Source organism: Rhynchophorus ferrugineus, unplaced genomic scaffold (genome assembly GCF_030347505.1).
Source record: "Rhynchophorus ferrugineus isolate W39M unplaced genomic scaffold, kcgeb_rfMv2 rfM11, whole genome shotgun sequence".
Lineage (NCBI taxonomy): Eukaryota > Metazoa > Arthropoda > Insecta > Coleoptera > Curculionidae > Rhynchophorus > Rhynchophorus ferrugineus.
The window spans coordinates 1,840,352-1,861,870 of record NW_027472590.1 but is presented as its reverse complement, the minus strand read 5'-3'; the positions used below and the strand labels follow the sequence as shown (position 1 = coordinate 1,861,870).

General features: G+C 34.9%; 1 protein-coding gene across 1 annotated transcript in view; it reads left to right on the top strand.

Moving 5' to 3' along the window:
• LOC143205017 (serine/threonine-protein kinase minibrain) overlaps window positions 1–20,362 on the top strand; it is a 59,572-nt gene extending 39,210 nt beyond the window's left edge. Inside the window, exons 2-9 of the mRNA XM_076418005.1 lie at window positions 3,372–3,625; window positions 10,154–10,299; window positions 10,798–10,988; window positions 11,058–11,344; window positions 12,791–13,047; window positions 13,101–13,251; window positions 13,312–13,516; window positions 15,625–20,362. Coding sequence (XP_076274120.1) covers window positions 3,372–3,625; window positions 10,154–10,299; window positions 10,798–10,988; window positions 11,058–11,344; window positions 12,791–13,047; window positions 13,101–13,251; window positions 13,312–13,516; window positions 15,625–16,085 — 1,952 coding nt within the window. The 3' untranslated portion in view covers window positions 16,086–20,362. The remainder of the gene's footprint in view (window positions 1–3,371; window positions 3,626–10,153; window positions 10,300–10,797; window positions 10,989–11,057; window positions 11,345–12,790; window positions 13,048–13,100; window positions 13,252–13,311; window positions 13,517–15,624) is intronic.
• Window positions 20,363–21,519: the final 1,157 nt, after the last annotated feature.

The window sequence follows — 21,519 nt, the reverse complement described above, 5'->3', positions numbered from 1 at the left end:
AAAATGATATAACCTTCTAATAATTAGGGAATTTAGGCAAGATTAAAAATAAACTAGGCAATTTCTTACTTAATTAGTACTTTATTATTAGTTTAATGTAGATATTGCGTTAATAAATAATTATTAGGCAATATTGATTATTACATTATGAATATGTCTGAATATCGACTAATTTTTTAGATAATTTTATAGGATTATACCTCAGTTAATTAGGCTATCTGAAATAATGTATGATAGTCATAATTAGGAATTATTTAATTAAGTTTGCTCAATATTAGGCGATACCGATAACGAGTTAATTAAAATTGTTTAAATTTAAGATTAATTGGGCAACAGTAATTACAGTATTCGCAATCCTACATAATCTTTTTTAGATTACTTTATATGATTTATAAAAGTTAATTGACGATGTTTAATAATTAAAAATAAGCTATCTGAAACCACTCATAATTTAAGATTAATTGGGCAACAGTAATTACAGTATTCGCAATCCTACATAATCTTTTTTAGATTACTTTATATGATTTTTTAATAATATTTCAATTCACTTAATAAGATTATAGTATTTAATTGATATATTGAGCGATGTTTAATAATTAAAAATAAGCTATCTGAAACAACTAACTTTAATTTTTAATAGATAAGATGTTATTTATTTAATTTTGATCAGTATTAGGCAATATGAATAATTGTATTAGTAAGTATTTAGGAATACTACTAAAACAAATGAAAATTAATTAGGCGATCTTTGGAATTTCTTGAAAATTAATTGGAAACCGTTCTTAATTTAATAATAATTAGGCAATGTTGATTACTGTTATTCGGCACCATTAATATAACTGAATATTAACTAGATAAGTATTTAGAATCATAAAATATAACCTTTTTGGGTTAATTAATAAGATTACATTTCAATTAATTAGGCCATATCTAGTATTTAATTGGTATATTGAGCGATGTTTAATAATTAAAAATAAGCTATATGAAACAACTAACTTTAATTTTTAATAGATAAGATGTTATTTATTTAATTTTGTTCAGTATTAGGCAATATAAATAATTGTATTAGTAAGTATTTAGGAATACTTCTAAAACAAATGAAAATTAATTAGGCGATCTTTGGAATTTCGTGAAAATTAATTGGAAACCGTTCATAATTTAATAATAATTAGGTATTATTATTATATTGATTATTATTATATGGTATTATTATATTGATTACTGTTATTCGGCACCATTAATATAACTGAATATTAACTAGATAAGTACTTAGAATCATAAAATATAACCTTTTTGGGTTAATTAATAAGATTACAGTTCAATTAATTAGGCCATATCTAGTATTTAATTGGTATATTGAGTAATATGGTGTTAATTAGGCAACAATCTGCGGTACGTGTTTCTAAGTCATATTAATCGATCATATAAGTGTCTTGAGATCGAAACGATGGTCCTGTTAGAGTTCGGGCGGGAGTACGTCGAAGATCACGGATCAGCGCGACGTTTCGACGGGTACGGGACCGATCGCGCTTTATTAAAATTGATTTTAATAATCGCGGACGACCGGAGAGCATGGTCCGTCTTGTCTCCGCCGCGAGTGACGGCCGTCTGTCTTGATGGCTGTCTGCGATGCGCTCGTATCGTCGGAATTTCATTAGATAGGTAATTTCCAGACGATGCCGTAATTACCGAGAAAAATCATACTTTAAATTCTCCCGAGCAATAATGGCGCCGGGGCGAGGAGGGCGGCCGCGTCGAAGGAGACCGGAACGGGTCCGGGGGGCGGCGGCGGGAACCGGAGCGATAGATCGTCGGAGCGCGTGTGTGTGTTAGAGAGAGACGGGACATTGTTGCCGCCGCCACGGCGCAATTCTATTAGCGCCATTTTCTCTCGATGCCGTTCGAGGGCGAGTCGACGTTGCCGCTTCTTTCCGATTCCTTTCTTTTATTTTCTTTGCCCCTTCTGGTCGGTTCGTCGAGGCGTTGACTGATATTAAGGGCTGATAAGCAATATAATGACTTTTTTTTCTAAGTAACTTACAATCTAATATATTTGCTTCCAGTTTCCGAAATGGGATGCTTTACTGTTTAGAAGGTATGACATTTTTAGGATGCAACACTATTTTTTCTCATCTTTCGGTCAATATACGAATTTAGGGAAGGAAAAACTGGCTAACGAGGAACTGATTTAGTTTTTTACTTCATCATATGACCAGCTGGTCGTTTACTATTTATTGGAACAAGTGATATTCAGTGTAAGATGGAAAGCCCTACCTATGGGACCCCTTTTCTTTTTAATGTTTGTCCAATATACTTGGTATTTCAAGGATAATTAGGCAATACTGGTTAATCACTAACCTGAACGAATACATTTTATATAAATGAAATAATATTCGGTATTTCATTAATAATATCTACGCAATATTGGCGTAATTAAATCTTATTAAAATTGTAAAGTACATATATAGTATATAAGATGGGAAGCCCTAGACCAGTCCGTTCAGCGTTTGGACTCCTTAAATGAGAACAACCTTTTTCTTCTTGATATCTGTCCAATATAATTTACCTTACTACGAAACTGATCCAAAATGTAGTGATCTTAATGAATCTTAATGACTTATTTCAAAAATCCGGGAAACCAAGAATTCTACGACGATCCGACAACGTCGCAAACCTTCGACGGGTGGCTGGTAGACGAGACAGGCCTTCGCCCCGATCTGCGAACCCCAGACGATGCCGACGGCGTCGGACCTGCCACCCCCCGTTGGCGGCGGCCAACTGTTGCCGCTCTACTGTTACCAGGGCTCGAACCGAGATATCGGGCGTGGAGAGGATAGCGGCCGAATCGTTCGAAAATGAAATATCGGCCATACCTTATTGGTTCAAAGTCGCGTTATAAACCGTATATTACTCTGCTGCCTTTGCACGGGCTAATTGGCACCGACCCCCTGAATGCAACGAATAGGGGTGCAAAAATATAGGTTATGTTGATAATATCTTCTGTTTCCCGATCGGTCGTTAGCGCGGGGTTATAATTAATGGCGTTTCGGTGGACTGCCACGATATATACGGCGTTTATTAATTTATTATACTGTTTGATAACCAATATATGCCCTCCATGAACTGTTTAGTACCATACGAGTCGACAATAAATGAAGATTAATTAGGCAATGAACGATATTTAATTGATTTCCTGACATAACATAAAATTAATTAGACAGTATTGCCCTTTACTTAGTTCATTTTGATCGTTCTGATAATTAATATTGACTAATATATAAGAGTTTAAGTTAATTAGGCTATATTCCCCACACTCTAGATAGTTTCACGTCTTACCGCGCCTAAAAGTAACTGTTTGTGTTTTGTTTCAGTGCCTGTATCTGCTACCAGCGGTGGTGACTTGACGGGGCAACAGCAGCGCCGTCATGTGCCGCTCTACGGGCGCCTGGTGGCCGACGAACCGTTGGGCGGTTCGATGCCGACCTCCCTGACCATCAGCGCCCCATCCAGCACCGACATTCACGCAATGCAAGCCAGAATACCGCTCACATTCCGGGATCCCTCTACTGCTCCCCTACGAAAGCTTAGTGTGGATCTAATCAAGACCTATAAACATATTAATGAGGTGAGACCTACGGAGATTTCGTGTTGGTGTTAATTAATTTTACTAGCGCGTCGCACTGCAATTCAGATGATATTGATACCGTGAGATAATTCAAGAATAATTAGGTAATACTTGAAATAGGCAACCTTGATCGCCTAATATCATTTATAAATGGAGAACGATTAAGCAGTGTTTTGTAGTTTATAGAAGCAATACTATACACAAATAACAGTCCATGGTTTCAAAATAATTAGGCAAAATATCAAAAATTAACTAGGCAATGTTTGGGATTTCTTGAAAATTAATTGGCAACCGTTCGCATTTTAAGAATAATAGGCAATATTATAGGTATATTAACTATGCAAGTGTTGGAAATTCATAAAAATTGACTGATCAAGTTATGGTTTAATACCAATTAGGCAATACCAAAAAATATCAAAAATAAACTGGAAAATTAACTAGACAGTGTTTGGGATTTCTTGAAAATTAATTGGCAACCGTTCGCATTTTAAGAATAATAGGCAATATTATAGGTATATTAATTATGCAAGTGGTGGAAATTTATAATAATTGACCGATCAAGTTATGGTATAATACCAATTAGGCAATACCATTTATTGTGTTAACAATATTATCCAATATCGTTAAATAAGTGGAAATTAATTAGGCTATATCCCAAATTCGTAAAAGTTATCCAGAAATATTTCAAAATCAATATATAACCTTGAATAAATGTTATGTAAATGAAGCAATATTCGGTATTTCGTTAATAATAATATCTAGGCAATAGTAGCCTAATTAATTTTTGTTTATATTGAAAAATACATCTACATGTATAGTTAACAGGTCAATTGAAAAGTCCCCGGCCTACCATAGTAAAACACATTTTTTTGGCAAAATTAGTTTTTTTTATTCAACATAATTCCCTTCAAGGGTGATAGCGACTGATTTTAGCGACCCTCCTACTTTTCGATACCATTTTTGTAGTACGATTTGTCCTTTGCTTCAAAATAGGCCTCAGTTTCGGCGATCACCTCTTCATGCGACAAACATTTCTTCCCAGCGAGCATTCTTTTGAGATCTGAGACCAGGATATAGTCGCTGTTAGCGAGATCTGGAGAATACGGTGGATGAGGAAGCAATTAAAAGCCCAATTCTCACTGACTTGTGACACGATGCATTGTTTTGGTAATTTCGTCCTTTAAACGGTCCAATAACGCTATGTAATAGTCGCTGTTGATGGTTCTTCCTTTTTCAAGGTGGTCAGTGAAAATTATACGCCATAACCTTGCCAGCCGACTGTTGCGTTTATCCACGCTTTAGAGCGGGTTCATCGTGTACAGTCCACTCGGATGACTGTCGGTTGGACTTCGGATTGAAATGATGGAACTATGTTTCGTCCATTGTCACATATCGACGCAAAAACTCAGGTTTATTATGTTTGATCGTCTTCAAACACTGCAGCGAATCATCAACTCGTCGTTGTTTTTGGTCAAAAGTGAACTGGCGCGGCACCCACTTTGCACAGAGCTTTCTCATACCCAAATATTCGTGAATTATATGATGTACATGTTCAGTTCATATCTTTATAGTGTCTGCTATTTCATTAAATTTCAATTTACGTTCATTCAAAATCATTTTGTGGTTTTTTTAAATGTTTTCGTCGGTAACAACGTCTTTTGGACGTTCACGTCTTCGGTACTCATTTCACCACGTCTAAACTTAGCATACCAATCATTAATGGTTAATTTTCCAGGAGCAGTGTCCGGAAACTCGGCATCAAGCCAAGTTTTTGCTTCAACTGTATGTTTCCCCTAAGAAGCAATATTATATCAACACGCGGAATTCCGTTTTACCCTTTTTTTTCACAAAAACAAAAGTTGCTTCACTCAAAATGCTATAATTCACAAACTAATGATCCGGCAGCTGTCGAATTTATACACGCATCTTTTGAGGGTTAGTGTATCTATCGTCTATGTGTCAGGCCGGGGACTTTTCAATTGACCTGTTATATCTACCAATTTTTTTACAACATTTGATACAAAGTTAAATAGAAATATGTGGTGGGTGAATCATGTCGCTTGCTATGGAATAAAAAGATGTATGCGTCTACGGATCGCGCGTATATTGTAAAACCATTTGACGTGCCAATAACAAATAGGAAAGTAATAGGAACACAAGCGACAGACACAAACCGGCAGGAATGGCGGCTTTAATTTGCATGAGCCATCTGCACCAGCGTGAATATATATGGTGCCGACCAACACACTGCCGGCAAATAGACGCCTCCGACGTCTGATTTCGTATGCTGCTTGCGATCCGAAGCTTTCTGGAAAAGTTATGGCCAGGCCAAGAACTGACGGTCCAGGGCGATGGGACGAACAATCGCCATCCGACGCCATATTGAATGCGCTATTGTTGTCGCCGCCTGTTAAATTACAACGGAAAAACCCGACTACAATGACGGACTGATTTTTTCCATGGCTCACCGAGAAAAAGGAAAGTTATGTTTTCGCATCAGAGTATGAATAGGGATAATTTTTATCGATTATGTTTACTTATACATGAACTTCATAACGGCTATTTCGCATAATTATTTAAAGCATACAAAAGTAAATTAATTAGGCAAGTATTTAATTTACAGTATAATTACATTGTTACTAGTCGTTTCCGTCTAACCTACAATTTGTCTTTATGCTAACTTAAATCTAGTCTAGTAGTAACTCAGTCTCTGGTGAAATAATGTTTATACATGTCACTGCTGAATTTTTTAATATATGCACCTCACTACACAACACTACACAAGATCAGATGGTTTGATTCTTTTGAGTCTGTTTCCTGTTCTGGTGGTATCCAAAAGTTGCACTATTTCAATATTAGTATGAGAATGGAGTCTTTCCTCATGCCCACTTGCAATTCTCTAGATTTCTTGACTGACTGTGGGTATCTGAAGGCATCGATGTAGGTAATCAGTCCTATAGTATTTGGGTGCACCCACAATACTTCTCAGGACTTTCTGAAAAATTTGTATTTTATTAATGTTACTCTTTGCAGAACATCTTCATAATTGAGCTCCGTATGTCCATGTATTAGCCAGTACATTTTCCTATATTTCAATTCCAGTTCTTTTTTTTTCTTCTTTATATGTTCCTTCCAGCGAAGTTTTGCATCGAGATTCATTCCGAGATATTTAACGTTGTTGCTATATGGAATGATAGTGTTACTTAATGTTATTTGTGCTTGTACGGTCTGTTTATAGGTGGACTGTACATGTACAGACTTACTTTCATTAATTCTTATTTTCCAAGCTTGTGTCCAATTATTTATATTGCCACTTGCCTGTTGTAATTTTCATGAGGCTTCTTCACTATTGTCTCCGACTGCTATAATCGCAGTATCATCAGCAAATGTAGTCATCGTGATATTTTCCATTTGTGGTATATCACAAGTGTAAAGTAGATTTAAATAACATTCGGTATATAGAAATAACACTTGGGGTTGTCGATACTTATTAATTGATTAGTATTACGACACAATTAAAACAAGTTAATTAGGCAATACTGATAATGCTATTGAACACTTGGTACCGTTCAGTAGTAACAGTAATTGCAACCTTGGTCATTATCAAAAATAGGAACCAATGATGTTTCCAGCATGAATACCACACCATACAGTTGTTTTTAGTGGATGCATTCATGTTACATGAATTAATTGAGGATTCTGCGTTCCCCAAAACCGACTGTTCTGTTTATTGACGTGGCCACTGAGAACAAAATGGGCTTCACCGCTCATTATCAATTTAAACGAAAAATCTTCAATTTCACCAGACAGCCTTAGGATTGCATTGACTCTACAACACATTTTCAGCCTTTATGTCCGTTGTCTTCTAGAACGAGGCCTGTCTGCTGTCGTACCGTGCTAAATTGTGGTTTTGTGAGGCACTGGACGATTAGGATATTTTTGACTGAGTAGCAATAATGGAACGATTATTTTCAATAAATATTGTCACTATTTCTGCTCGTTCTTATGGCGTATATTTATCTATTATAAAATTTGGACGTCTACACATAATAAAGATAGCGATAACCAAGATGGCGAGCAATCCAAATGGTAGCGGGACTTTTGCCCCACATGTTATAACTAAAACATAATTAGGCAACATTTTGATTTATAAGTTAATATTACTTAACTCGTAATTCGTTTTGCAATAGTTATTACAAAAAGAGAAAAATCTACAGTAGGAACGAAAGAATATATCAATTGCTTATATGGAGACGCCCTTCTACTCAGTTATATCCAATATCGGGAGCCAAACAGAACAGATGAAGCCTTTTCTCTCCGTCTTCTTGTCTTTCCCTGTCCCATTTCTCCAATAGTTGTTCCTAACTCAATACATATTGCTGCGAGAAAACGTCATTCATATTTTTGGTGATATTAATTAATAATTTGGAGCTAGTTTTGGATAGCTTCTAAGAAATTTCGTTTACTATTCATGACAAAAAATATGTTTGAGGTTAGTGTCAAGTTTTTTTGTTTCTTTTTGTAATAAATAAGAGAAATTAAATTAAGGCCTATAATTCAACCGTAAATTATACTGATTCTAAAACGATTTATGTGGTATTTTTAATTAAATCAAAGTGACTATAACACATATATCAATTATTTTCTAATCATTAAAAAGTCTTAATTAAAATTATTTTTTATTTACCTTGGGTACAAGTTTTCTCTCTCCCATGTTCTTGTCTTTCCCTGCCTCATTTCTCCAATAGTTGTTCCAAACTCAATACATATTGCTGCGAGAAAACGTCATTCATATTTTTGGTGATATTAATTAATAATTTGATAATTTGGAGCTAGTTTTGGATAGCTTCTAAGAAATTCCGTTTACTTTTCATGACAAAAAATATGTTTGAGGTTAATGTCAAGTTTTTTTGTTTCTAATAAGTTTTTTTTATAATAAATAAGAATGGTTTGCGATTGTTGTGATTGTTGGTCGTCTAGTTCGTATACCGACTCTGGTGATAGATACACCAGCGACTGTTTCATTATATCCAGCGAGGTAGAAGACGATACTAGTTTCGCTGACTGGAATACGATGCTGGTGAAGGCAAACCGACGGCCGTCTCACGGCCGATATTTAACTTCATCCGAAAGCCTTTGTTCCCCGAGATAAAAGTGGAACAAGACCGAGAACGGAGGCGTCTTCACCATGCCAGACAAACATGCTAACGAGCGCATCCTCGAACGGTCCCCCACCATTAATAGGCATTGTCTGCCTCGAAAACGGGGACTCATTATAAATTCCATTTCGTAGACTCCTCTCGTGTGTCAATTTTTTTCCCTTCCAAATCTTTTCGCTGTCAAATTTCGATTGTCGTTCACGATAGATTAGTCAGTGCACAAAAGCTATCCACCGTCTCACCCCCCGCCCTCCCGCAAGCTCTCTGTGATCCTTTACGGGCATCATTCGACGGGAATCTGTTTAAAGTTTCCAGTTGTCCGGGATATTTCTCCGGTTTTCCAGATTATTCCTTTATGACGTTAGAAAAACATGTCTTAGAAACTATCTCGATATTAACGGAGGATGTAGTCATTGTTGTTATTTGGTATTTTATCTATTGCTCTAGGTCATCGTAGTTCTTCCCTAATACCTTCCTTAAAACCCTAATATTCCTACACATACAATACGATACGAACTGTAAGACAAACTTACTGCTATTGGTAACTTTGTTTAGAAAATATATACTGATCCTAAAACATATTAAAGTCATTAAAGACCAACGCTTAAGTATAAATTATATACTGATTCTAAAACATTGTTTTATGTTTACTTTTTAATAAGTGTAAAGTGAATATAATATCAACTATGACGCTGTTTTTATTTGCTAGGGTATCGTTATTAAAAATGCTCTTTCATACAAATATACTGACTCTACAGCTGTGTATACTAGTTTTGAATCGTTATAAGAATTAATAACAATAACACTTCTGTATTTGTTGGCTAGACCTTCCTTAAAAATTATATACTGATTCTAAAACTTATTAGAGTCATTAAAGACTAACGCTTAAGTATAAATTATATACTGATTCTAAAGCATATCTTCCTTTTAATCAATTTAAAGTGAATATAATATCTACTATGAAGCTGTTTTTATTTGTTATCGTATCGTTATTAAAAATACAAGAGTAATATTCACCCAGAAATTATATACTGACTTAAGAGAGGGAGATAGAAATTTTAGCGTTACTCTTATCTTTTATCATTAAGTACCGCGCACATTCGTACCGGTATAGTGAGCTGGGAATTACTCCTTAATGATCCAGTACGTATTTTTGTCCTTAAAATGTATTCCCTTATATTCTTGATGTTTTCTATCAATTTCAGCTTGGCATCTAGATTAATGCCAAAGCGTTTAGACGTGAATTTGACTATGGTTCAATTTTTTTTATGTAAGAACGCTTGATTAACAAATTGTCTCGTTTCCTCTCGTTTAAATTTGCACGACTTTATTACACGTGTATATTGTTTATTGTTTTTTCTTCTTCTAGGTCTACTATGCGAAAAAGAAACGACGCGCAGCTCAGATACAAGGCGACGACAGTTCGCACAAGAAAGAACGGAAGATCTACAATGATGGTTATGACGATGACAACCATGACTACATCATCAAGAACGGTGAAAAGTTCCTCGACAGGTAATGACGGTTTCGTATCTACCAAAAAATATGTCACTGTTGTTCAATACAGACATAATCAGCAGTCTATGTTTTAGTTGGTTTACAAATTATTTACTGACTTCTAAAGCTTGATATTTGTTTTTCGAAATTATATATAATTTCGACTCTAAACCTATTGTTTCTAATGATTTTTTAATTCTTTTTAAAAACTCGTTTACCTTTGTATACTGACTCTAACTACTACGATCTACTGATTTCGAAATTATATACTGACTCTAAAGCTATTTATGTTTGTTTTTTTCTGAAATTTTAAGTGAATATAGCATACCTACAAGTTAATTTATTTTGTCGCATAATATTTATTCTATTTTCGTTTACCCAAAAACTATATACTGATTCTAAAGTTATATAGATCAGCTTATTAATCAATTTATAGTAAATACGTCTATGTTTATTACAAATTATTTTAAAAAGCTCTTTTTATTGATTGTAGAGCTAATGATCGACGTGTTTCAGATACGAAATCGACTCCCTAATTGGTAAGGGATCTTTCGGACAGGTGGTAAAGGCCTATGACCACGTCGAGCAATGTTATGTCGCTGTCAAGATCATCAAGAACAAGAAACCCTTCCTTAACCAGGCCCAGATCGAGGTCAAACTGTTGGAAATGATGAATAAGGCTGATGCTGAAAATAAGTATTATATAGGTGGGTGGGAATCGTTCGATGCGTCGGTGTATCTATTTTTAACGGTTTCTTTTTTGTTTTCGTTTGCAGTGAAATTAAAAAGACACTTCATGTGGCGCAACCATCTCTGTTTAGTGTTCGAATTATTATCGTATAACTTGTATGACCTGCTTCGAAACACGAATTTTCGAGGCGTATCGCTAAATCTCACCAGGAAGTTCGCCCAGCAACTGTGCACGGCGCTCCTCTTCCTCTCCACGCCGGAATTAAGCATAATTCATTGCGATCTGAAGCCGGAGAATATTCTATTGTGCAACCCCAAGAGGTCGGCAATAAAAATTGTCGATTTCGGCAGCTCGTGCCAGCTGGGACAGCGGGTAAGTTATTTCGCGCCATTTTTTTCCCCCGAAAATCGCCTCTACCGATTCGAAATTTATTTACATTGGATACAACTTTTTTAAAAATGTATTACTGACTCTAAAACTATTGACAGTATAATTATTAAGGCCTATAATTCAATCATTAATTATATACTGATTCTAAAGCTATTTATGTGGTATTTTTAATTAAGTTAAAGTGAATATAACATACTATCAATTATTTTCTGAGTATAAAAACTACGTACGTACGTTTCTTGGTGAAATAAAACCACATACAGTACATTTAAAAACGATATTCTGTTGTTCTGTATTTTACAAAGATATTTATCTAGAATCTAGCACTTCTATACCTATTTCTATTTTTGATTTTATTCTAATTGTATGCTATTCTTATATCTAAGTTATATACTGACTACAAAACGATGCTGTCGCTTTTTACCCAGTTGAAAACAAATGGAGTTTATGTATAAATAATTTACTGACTATAATAAAGTATATACTGATTTTAAAGCGTAATCATCACTGCGTCTCATTCTTCTAGTAATGTTATACTGATTCTAAAATTACTTTCGTCTACTTTAATTAATTAAATCTGAATGTTACATTTCTATAACTATTTCTGTTTTTATTCTATTGTAATTATAAGCAGTTCTTATTTGCAGATACTATTTAATCAATTAAAAATAAATATAGTATATTTAGAAATAATTTAGTGATTATGACAGAAAGTATATACTGATTTTAAAACTATATGAATATAACATATATACCAATTTTTTCTGACTCTATAGCTATTTACATATGTTTCTAGGTCAATTAAAAGCACGTACTGAAAGTAAACATTATGTACCAACTATAAAGCTATTAGTTTTGTTATTTGATCATAGTTACATCTCATTCTTTTAGTAATTGTATACTGACTCTATAACTATTTCTATTTATTATTTTATTGTAATTATAAGCTGTTCTTAGGTGGAACTTATACTGACTCCAAAACTATTCGTGGATAGTTTCTGAATATGGTATATTTGCAAATAGATTACTTCTTATAACAATAAATATACTGATTCTAAAGCTAATTTCAAACACTTCCAATTTATAAATTTAAGAAATTATTTCTTTTTTCTGGAAAATGCTTGTTTGCAGATAAATTACTGACTCTAAAGCTATTGATGTGTGAATTGATATTGATTGAAGTGAATATGTCATCTGCAAGTTACTTATTGATTATTTTTATTTTATTGCATTATCTTCAGTCATATACCGACTAAAGGTATATAGATCTGATTATTAATTTAAAGTGAATATAGTATATTATAAATGACTTGCTGACTCTAAAGATGATGACAGATTCCGATTGATAAGACCTATTTTTAAGTTAAAGAAACGATTTATTTCTTATTGTGGAAAGTGCTTATGTGTTTTATTTTATCTTTTTGTTAGATTTATCAGTACATCCAGTCAAGATTTTACCGATCTCCCGAGGTCCTCCTTGGCATATCGTACGACCTGGCCATCGACATGTGGTCGCTGGGATGCATTTTGATGGAGATGCATACCGGAGAGCCGTTGTTCAGCGGGGCGAACGAGATCGATCAAATGAACAAGATCGTGGAAGTGCTCGGCATGCCTCCCAAGCAATTGCTGGACCAGGCCAGCAAGACCAGGAAGTTTTTCGATAAGATACCGGGCGACAGAAGGTGAGTGTTGGCTTTCGGGAGTTGATCGACGATGAATCGATCTTGTTTCGCAGATATATCTTGAAGAAGGTGAAGGATGGGAAAAAGTACAAAGCCCCGGGCATGAGGAGGCTTCACGACATCCTGGGCGTGGAAAACGGAGGACCCGGCAGTAGAAGAGCGGGGGAGCCCGGCCATTCCATGTCGGATTATCTGAAATTCAAGGTGGGTGTATTGTCGCTCGTGTTGTAGTGCGTCGATCGATAATTTCGTGTTTGTTTGCAGGACCTAATTCTGCGTATGCTCGATTACGACCCGAAAACGCGCATCACACCTTATTACGCGCTCCAACATAGTTTCTTCAAGCGCACCTCAGACGAAAGCACAAACACGGCAGCCGCAGCGGCGGCGGCCGCTGCTGCCGCGGCTAATTCCAGCACCAGCAGTAGTCCTGCGGTGGCGTCACTAGACATGACAAGTAGTCAGCACGGTAAGAGGGGCGCCCGTAATAGATAGACATCAGTACTGATGATCACCAAAGAGCTATTTCCTTTATTCTAACAATTCTAGTCATAGCCCAATGAATTGTCTCCGTAATTTAGACCACGATCGCAAATCAATTTACTCGGATAGTACCAATCGATGACTATTGTTCTTAATTCTTATCAAAAATAAAATTTTAATATTATCACTGCCTTTCTAATTAAACTTAGTACTACTTAAAGCGTGTTTTATTTCACCAATCCCGCGCCGTTCTTTCAACATTCAATTCAAACAACAACAGAAAACAATTCATTGGACTACTATGATTCTGTAACGGCATCAGCTCGAACGCATCCATTTGTTTTCTCGAACTGCATCCGCGCCAATGTGCTTATTTAACGCTTTGACGACCGTGTGGTCTCCGACCCAGTAACAAAATCGAACGACGTTGACCTTGCTTTTTGATGTTTCCAGGGACTAATCCAAATCAATGACTAACGTAGTGATATGGTTCTGAGTAACCACTATAATTATATACAGGTATAGGAATGTTTTTCTTTGAAATCTCGAAGGGCATCCTCAAAATAGGTCGGTGAAGGTCTAGCGAGACCGCGAAAAACCGTTTGATTTTGAGGAAGTCATTCGAGCTAACCATTACACTGTTTGTTCTTTTGGAATGATGCATGGACAGTCTTGTAGCGATTTTATCTTCTAGAATGTTTAGAAATGGAAGTGGACTTTTAGCACGGTAACCCTTTTTATATTAATAGAGTTTTAACATGCTAAACGAACGATATATTCAGTGATATTGGAAGATTATAACTGAATGACTATCGCAGGTGGCTACGTAAAAAAAAGTTTTCAGTGACGATGTATCAATACTGACAGTTTATTTCAGACTCAATTTCCATATTTATATATATATATATATATATATATCTTAAGTTATAGTAGCGCTAATTGTCTTAAAATAATATACTGATTCTAAAAATACAACTATACTGACTCTATTGTTATTACATGGCCATCATTGATCTAAACATTATGTACTGATTCTAAAGTGTTTTATGTCAAGACTAAGACATATGTCTTCATAAAGTTTATTTAGATACTATACAGTAAGTTGGTACTTATTTTTAACTTCCAACAAATCTGGTTGTTGAAAAATATATGTTAAATTTGTAACTTAACATTCTCAACGTTTGTTGGTCTAAATTTTATATACTGATTCTACTATCGAATAATTCTAAAATAAAAATATGCCACTTCAGTTCATCTATAGTATATATATATATATATATATATACTGACTCTAAAGTAGTTTCTTAATGTATATTTCTTAAAGTTATAGTCATGCTAATTGTCCTAAATAATATACTGATTCTAAAATTACCAAATATATGTTATAAGTAAAAGTGTATTATTCTAAAGTGGCTATAAACCAATTTATATTGATTTATTTGTTACAAAATGGTCATCATTTATCTATACATTATATACTGATTCTAAAATTTCTGTCAAACATGCCAAGGCTATGATCTAAGTTTATTCAAAGAGTATGATGGTAACTGGCTATCTATTTGTAATGTTCCAACAAGCATTGTATTGTATTATGGTGTAAAATTGCTGAAATCATCCAGTATTAAAAATGTCTGATTGAATTATCTCGAAAATAAGTCAGTATATATATATATATATATATACTCATATATATATATATATATATATATATATATATATATATATATATATATATATATATATATATATATATATACTGACTCTAAAGCAACATGAATAATAATTGATTTGTCTCAAATATTATTAAAACAATATAACTTTCTTAGAAAACATTATAGTACTGTAGTACTAAGGAGTCAGTATCATATACTGACTCTAAATCAATTTACTTATTAAGTGTTTGATCTGGAATGTAATAGTACAATTTACGAAATTGGGAGTGTCTATTACTAGATGATAGTGAAGAGAACCTGCGAGATAGCGACGTTTTCAATGTTCGTTGATAATGAGAATGCTTGTTCATTTCATTGTGCCTCATTGCCATCGCTCATTGTGTATATATAAAATTGTTTCTACTACATTGATCCGTTTCAGGGTTAAATTTAGTCAGTCGGTCACGAGACATGATCTCGGGTCATCCTTACCAATCCCATCAACAACAACAACCTCCGGCCTACACAGCCATGGAATGCGACTCGTCGCCCTCAACAGGACGAGCGCTCACTCAACAGCAGCCGCAGCAGCAGCAGCAGCCACCACAGCCACAGCAGCAACAGCACTCTCACAGAGCTGCGCCGTCGCAACGGTACCATCAGGTGTCGCAGGCCGTACTGAACCACGGCGCGATGTCGTTGCCTTACGCCCTGTCGGGCCATCCCATGGTACATCAGACGAAGCAGCACGGCGGCCAGGGATCGCAGAACGCGACACCACAGAACTCCAGGAGCAAACAGCAGCAGCAGCAACAGCCGCCGCCGCAGGACAGCAGCAGTCGAGACGACGGTAGTCCCATGGTCGGGGTTTGTGTGCAGCAGAGTCCCGTCGTGATACATTAGAACTACCGCGACTGTGCGTCATTCTGGTTTCATCTTCAATTCTAAGATAATAGGAATCGTACTCAGTGAGTGAGGTGACTTGCGTTAACGTCTTAGTGATGTTTAAGAGGTTCAGGGCCAGCTCGAGGTACATGTATGAGGTTTGTTTTAGTTTCAAAGCGCTTCACTGCGGATAACGGGGCAGTCCGGCACCAATAAATCTACGAGGTGGTTCCTTGCAGCGCATCTATTTTTATAACGCCGTTGAATATTGTCATAAATAACGCGAACATGTTGTTTGTCGAGTCAATCATCAGAGAGTACGAATATTAACGCAAAGGAACCTCCACCAAAGTCAGCTGCTGTTTAAAAGGTTCAGCTCGGTGTTCTAGGAAAGTTTTTTTTTGGTATATTTGTTGGAACAGTAAAACCTAATAGATCGGCGGGTGGAATACACCAAGTTTAACTCTTGAGGTTGTAATGCACAAACAACTGATAACGGAGCTGTAACCTACATTAACAGCCACAGGGTTGATTTAATTTTAGAATGTTTTATTTGGATAGAATGTTATTTACCAGTTTTTTGGTGGTCAAGAAAAAGACACTGCATCCCCTTGAAAAATAATATAGGAACAAATAAAATTAATCTCACCGAATCATAGGGGTAGTTATTCAACATTTCTTATTAGGAAACTAAAGGATAACAGAGTAACAGGGTATTACAAACTTGCCAAAAACAACAGAGGTAACCACCAGTCAGTGTTCTAACAATATCAGTTATCAATATTGAAGATATTTAGTTTTGTAAAAAAATATCAGGTACTGGCGTATGACTGATGAATTAGAAGAACAATTAAATCTGAACTTCATCAAAAGCAACATCACTCAATAAAGTGTTTTGTCATCAGTTGAATGAGGAACATTCTTTTTTAATAAACAAGAGAGACTCTATCCCATGTAAAAATAATAGAACAAGTGAATTTAAGCTCATAAGAAGCCATAGGGGTGGTTACTCAATGTTTTATTGGTATTCATTTTTTTTGGAACAGTTTAGAATACTATTGAGTTGAAGAATAACAGAGAAACTGAGAATAAATCACACAATACATAGAATGGTCTTTAAAATTGAACAATAATAGAATGGTCTTTAAAATTGAACAATAATAGAAAGGCAAGTTAAATTGAAACCACTAAAGCAACAGGGTTTGTTACTAAATATTCCTGTAATATTCATATTCATTATTATATCAATATCTTATAAGAATGTTTGAGGAACAATATAGAACACAGAGTACAACAGAGAAACAGTGGATAAATCACCTAAAGCAACAGAAGTAGTTACTCGATGATATAATAATACGTTTTATCATCTATTTTGGTAAAAAAATATGGGGCACTGTGTATAATTGATGTAATATATAACATATAATAGTATTTTCGGGGAGTACCATAAAACAGTGCACAATTATAAAACAATAGAAGAGAAAATGTGATCTCAGAGCTCATCAAAAGCAACAGGAGTTCTTACTCAGTGTTCCAACAGTATTTTTGGAGAAATATCATAGAATGGCCTTCAAAATTGAACAATAATAGAGAAGAGAGTTAAATTGAACTCACCAAAAATAACAGGGTTTGTTACTCAATATTCTTATAATATTCATATTCATTATTATATCAATATCTTATAAAAATGTTTGAGGAACAATAGGGAACTCTATAAAATTGGAGGATAACTGAGAAAGAATGGATAAATGACCTAAAGCAATAGGAGTAGTTACTCAATGTTCTAGTAATACATTTGGTCATCTATTTATATTACGGGCATCTATTTTGGTGAAAAAATGTGGAACACTGTACAACTGATGTAATATATAACATATAATAGGATTTTTGAGGAATACCACAGAGCAGTGCACAATTAAAAAATAATAAAAGAGAAAATGAGGTCAAATTTATCACAAGCAACAAGAGCTTTTACTCACTGTTCCAATTTTTTTTTTTTGACAAATAACAGAACAATTTTCAAAATTGAAAAATAAGAGAAAAACGTTTGTTACTCAGTATTCTTATGATATTTTTGGGGAATGATATGGAACACTATAGAAAATTGAAAAATAACAGAAGAGTAAGTGAAATAGAACTCACTATAAATAACAAAAATTGTATTCAGTATTCTAAGAGTATTTTTTTTGTGGAATAATAGAACGATAGGTATAATTGAATAATATAAGAGAACTAATTAAATTGCACTCGCCAAAAGCAATAGGGTTTGTTATTCAATGTCCTAATAGTAATTTTGTGAGGACTAACATACAACACTTTTAAAAACGGGAAAATAATCAATTAGTAAGTGAAGTTGAACTCACCAAAAACAGCTGGATTTGCAACTAAAATATTCTAACAGTTTTTTGAGGAATAATATAAGAACACTGTGCACAATTGAAAAACGATAAGAGAGCAAGTAACACTGAACTTACTAAAAACAGAGCTGAAGAGAGATTTTGAAAAGTGGTGGTTCCTGCGTCAGTAAACAGCGACAGAGAACCTTTTGTTTTCGGTTATGGGACGTCGCCATGATCGTACGCCTACTAGATAAAAATAAACAACACGACTGATTTTCTAAAATTCATACAGACCTACGTTGATCGTTCGTTAGGTTATAAGCAATCTACTTTAGAGATTCTTCCGTTTTTTCCGCCCATTTATCCGCAGCGAACTCTGTTCGATCCTCGAGCCTGAAGCCTTCGAACCATTTCGAATAAATATTACTGTATCGATGAAAAGTTCTTGCAGCATGCGTAAACCAAGAGCATATAGTGCGAAAAAATGGACATAATTCTTAGTACGAATATTGTTACGTTTCCTTTTAATTTCGTTATTTTTTTTTCGGTTGGTTTTTTTTTTCGAGACACAAAACCGTTTTTTCCTCTTTGTCCGGATTCATCCACCGACAACGGAGATCATTTGCTTGATTGTCGACTTTTAACAATTTTTCGTTAGTTAAGGTGAATGGGAAATGAACGAGTGATATTTTTTAGGGATGAGGCAATTCATTATATATGTAAGTGAAAAAGTTACAAATTGAAAACGTGCCGGGGGGACGGTGCGGGTGCGCGGGGCTTCAACAGCGCCGTCTCGGTACCGGAGCCCCGCGCGCGTGCCGCCTCCCCCGGTTTTACGTCTAGTATCTAAATATATTGCGTATTGTTATATTGTATAAATGTTTTGCCTGATTTTTTTCGTTGACTGTACAATTTCTTTGGAGTTGCCGATTTTTTGTCCGTCTTATTTTTGTCGTGATCCGAATCTCGCCGTCGCAAGCCTACCCTCCATCCCCCCGCCCTCGTTCCGGTCTTGTTTCAGTCGCAGGAGAAACCTAAACAACAACAGAATCGCAAAAATTCCGCAACTCCGAGACAATTGGCTCTGGTTTTCCCGATTTGTTTCTATCAGACGCCGCGTTTGTCCTTTTTTTCGTGTACGATATCTCTCTCCCTCTCCCTCTCTACTAAATGCAAATCGCTTTTTCGCCATATACATATACAACCAGTGATACACGGAAATAAATTGCGAGAGACCAAAAAAAATACATAACGGCCAACCACGATCCACGCGGTCACGACAGTATTAAGTTGTACCTACGAAACGTTCAATAGCAAAGACACGAATATACCTCAAAAACTTTTTAAGATTGATTTCGCAGATTTATAGATACTATGTAGAAACAAACAAGACAAAAGAAAAGCAAAAGTCGCACGATGAATAACCAGGGCCAAAACAAATCGAACCCACCACTAGTGGACAATGTGTTCAGACATAATTGAAAGAAGAAGAGACGACGTTCAATTTTTCCCGTTCCGGCGAGCTGGCGCGAGGTTTTTTTTCACGCGGTGGTCAGGTGTGAGGTCGGAACTGGGAAAATTGTTCGCCCGACACCTAGACTATACTTCGTCGTATATAGTATATTTTACCAATTTAACTGCAAATTGTTATCATTTTAAAACAAGACATTGTAAAGGGACTTTTATGTTATTTTGTAAATACCTATCCAAACCACCCCTCCCCCTTCTCTACTCCCCTATTTCTTAGTACTGTAATTTGTAATTTATACATACACACCTATTTATTTTTCCTTTACCTCATAACATGCAATCACTCACCATATTCAGGCTACAAGAGGAGGATTTTTACAAATGTTATATAAAAAGTCCGTAAATTGTAGAGATATAGTGTAAATTTTACATAAGCCGTCATCTATACAATTCCTACATGCTCTTAAATAAATTTACAAAGGATAACTGATTGTTTTATTTAACACCCTCCCATAATAAGTCGATAAATCTGCTTGATTTTTCTGATGACACCGCTTGAATAGGGAACATTCTCTTTTGATGAATAAGAAAGACACTCTACCCTATTTAAAAATAAAAGAACAGTTAAGTTAAAATAATCTCATAAGAAGTTATAGGGGTGGTTACTCAATGTTTTATTGACATATATTTCTGTAGCTGTTTAGAACACTATACAAAATTAACAGGGGATGAGTCAGCCAAAGCAACAGGGAGGTTACTAGATATTCTAGCATTTGTTAACATTGGAGTCTTCTATTTCTGTGAAAAAATGTGGGGTATGTACAACTGAATCAATTGAAATTGGACCTACCAAGTGCTCTAGCCCAAAGTTCTAATGGTATTTTTGAGATGTTCTGATTGAAAAATAAGAGAGGAGAAAACTTGAATCAAAACCAACAGTTTTTACTTAATGCGCCAGCAGTAATTTTTGAGAAATAATATAGAATACTTTTTAAAATTGAAAAATAAAAGAAAAGCAAGTTAAGTACGTAAGTACTCACCAAAAGCAACGGGGTTTGTTATTTGATATTCTTATAATATTCATATTCATTATTATATCAGTATCTTATAAAAAATATTTGAGGTACATTTTTTATAAGATAGAAGAACACTATAAATATTTGAACAATAACAAACAGTAGATTAATCACCTAAAGCAACAGAAGTAGATAATCAATGTTCTAGTAACTTATTTTATCATCTATCATATTGAGGTCATCTATTTTCGTGAAAAAAATGTGGGGCAGTATGTGTAACTTATGTAATATATAACATATAATAGTATTTTCGAGCAATACCACATCACAGTTCACAATTAAAAAATAATAGAAGAGAAAATGAGATTGAACTTATTAAAATCAATAGGATCTTTTACTCAATTTTCCAACGGTATTTTTTTAGAAATTACATAGAACAGTTTTCAAAATTGAAAAATAAGAGAAAAAAAGTTGAATTGAACTCATAAAGGGTTTGTTACTCAATATGCTTATAATATTTTTGAGGAATGTTACAGAACACTAACAAAATTGGAGAATAATAGAAGAGTAAGTGAAATAGAACTCACTCTAAGTGACAAAAGTTGTACTCAATGTTCTAAGAGTATT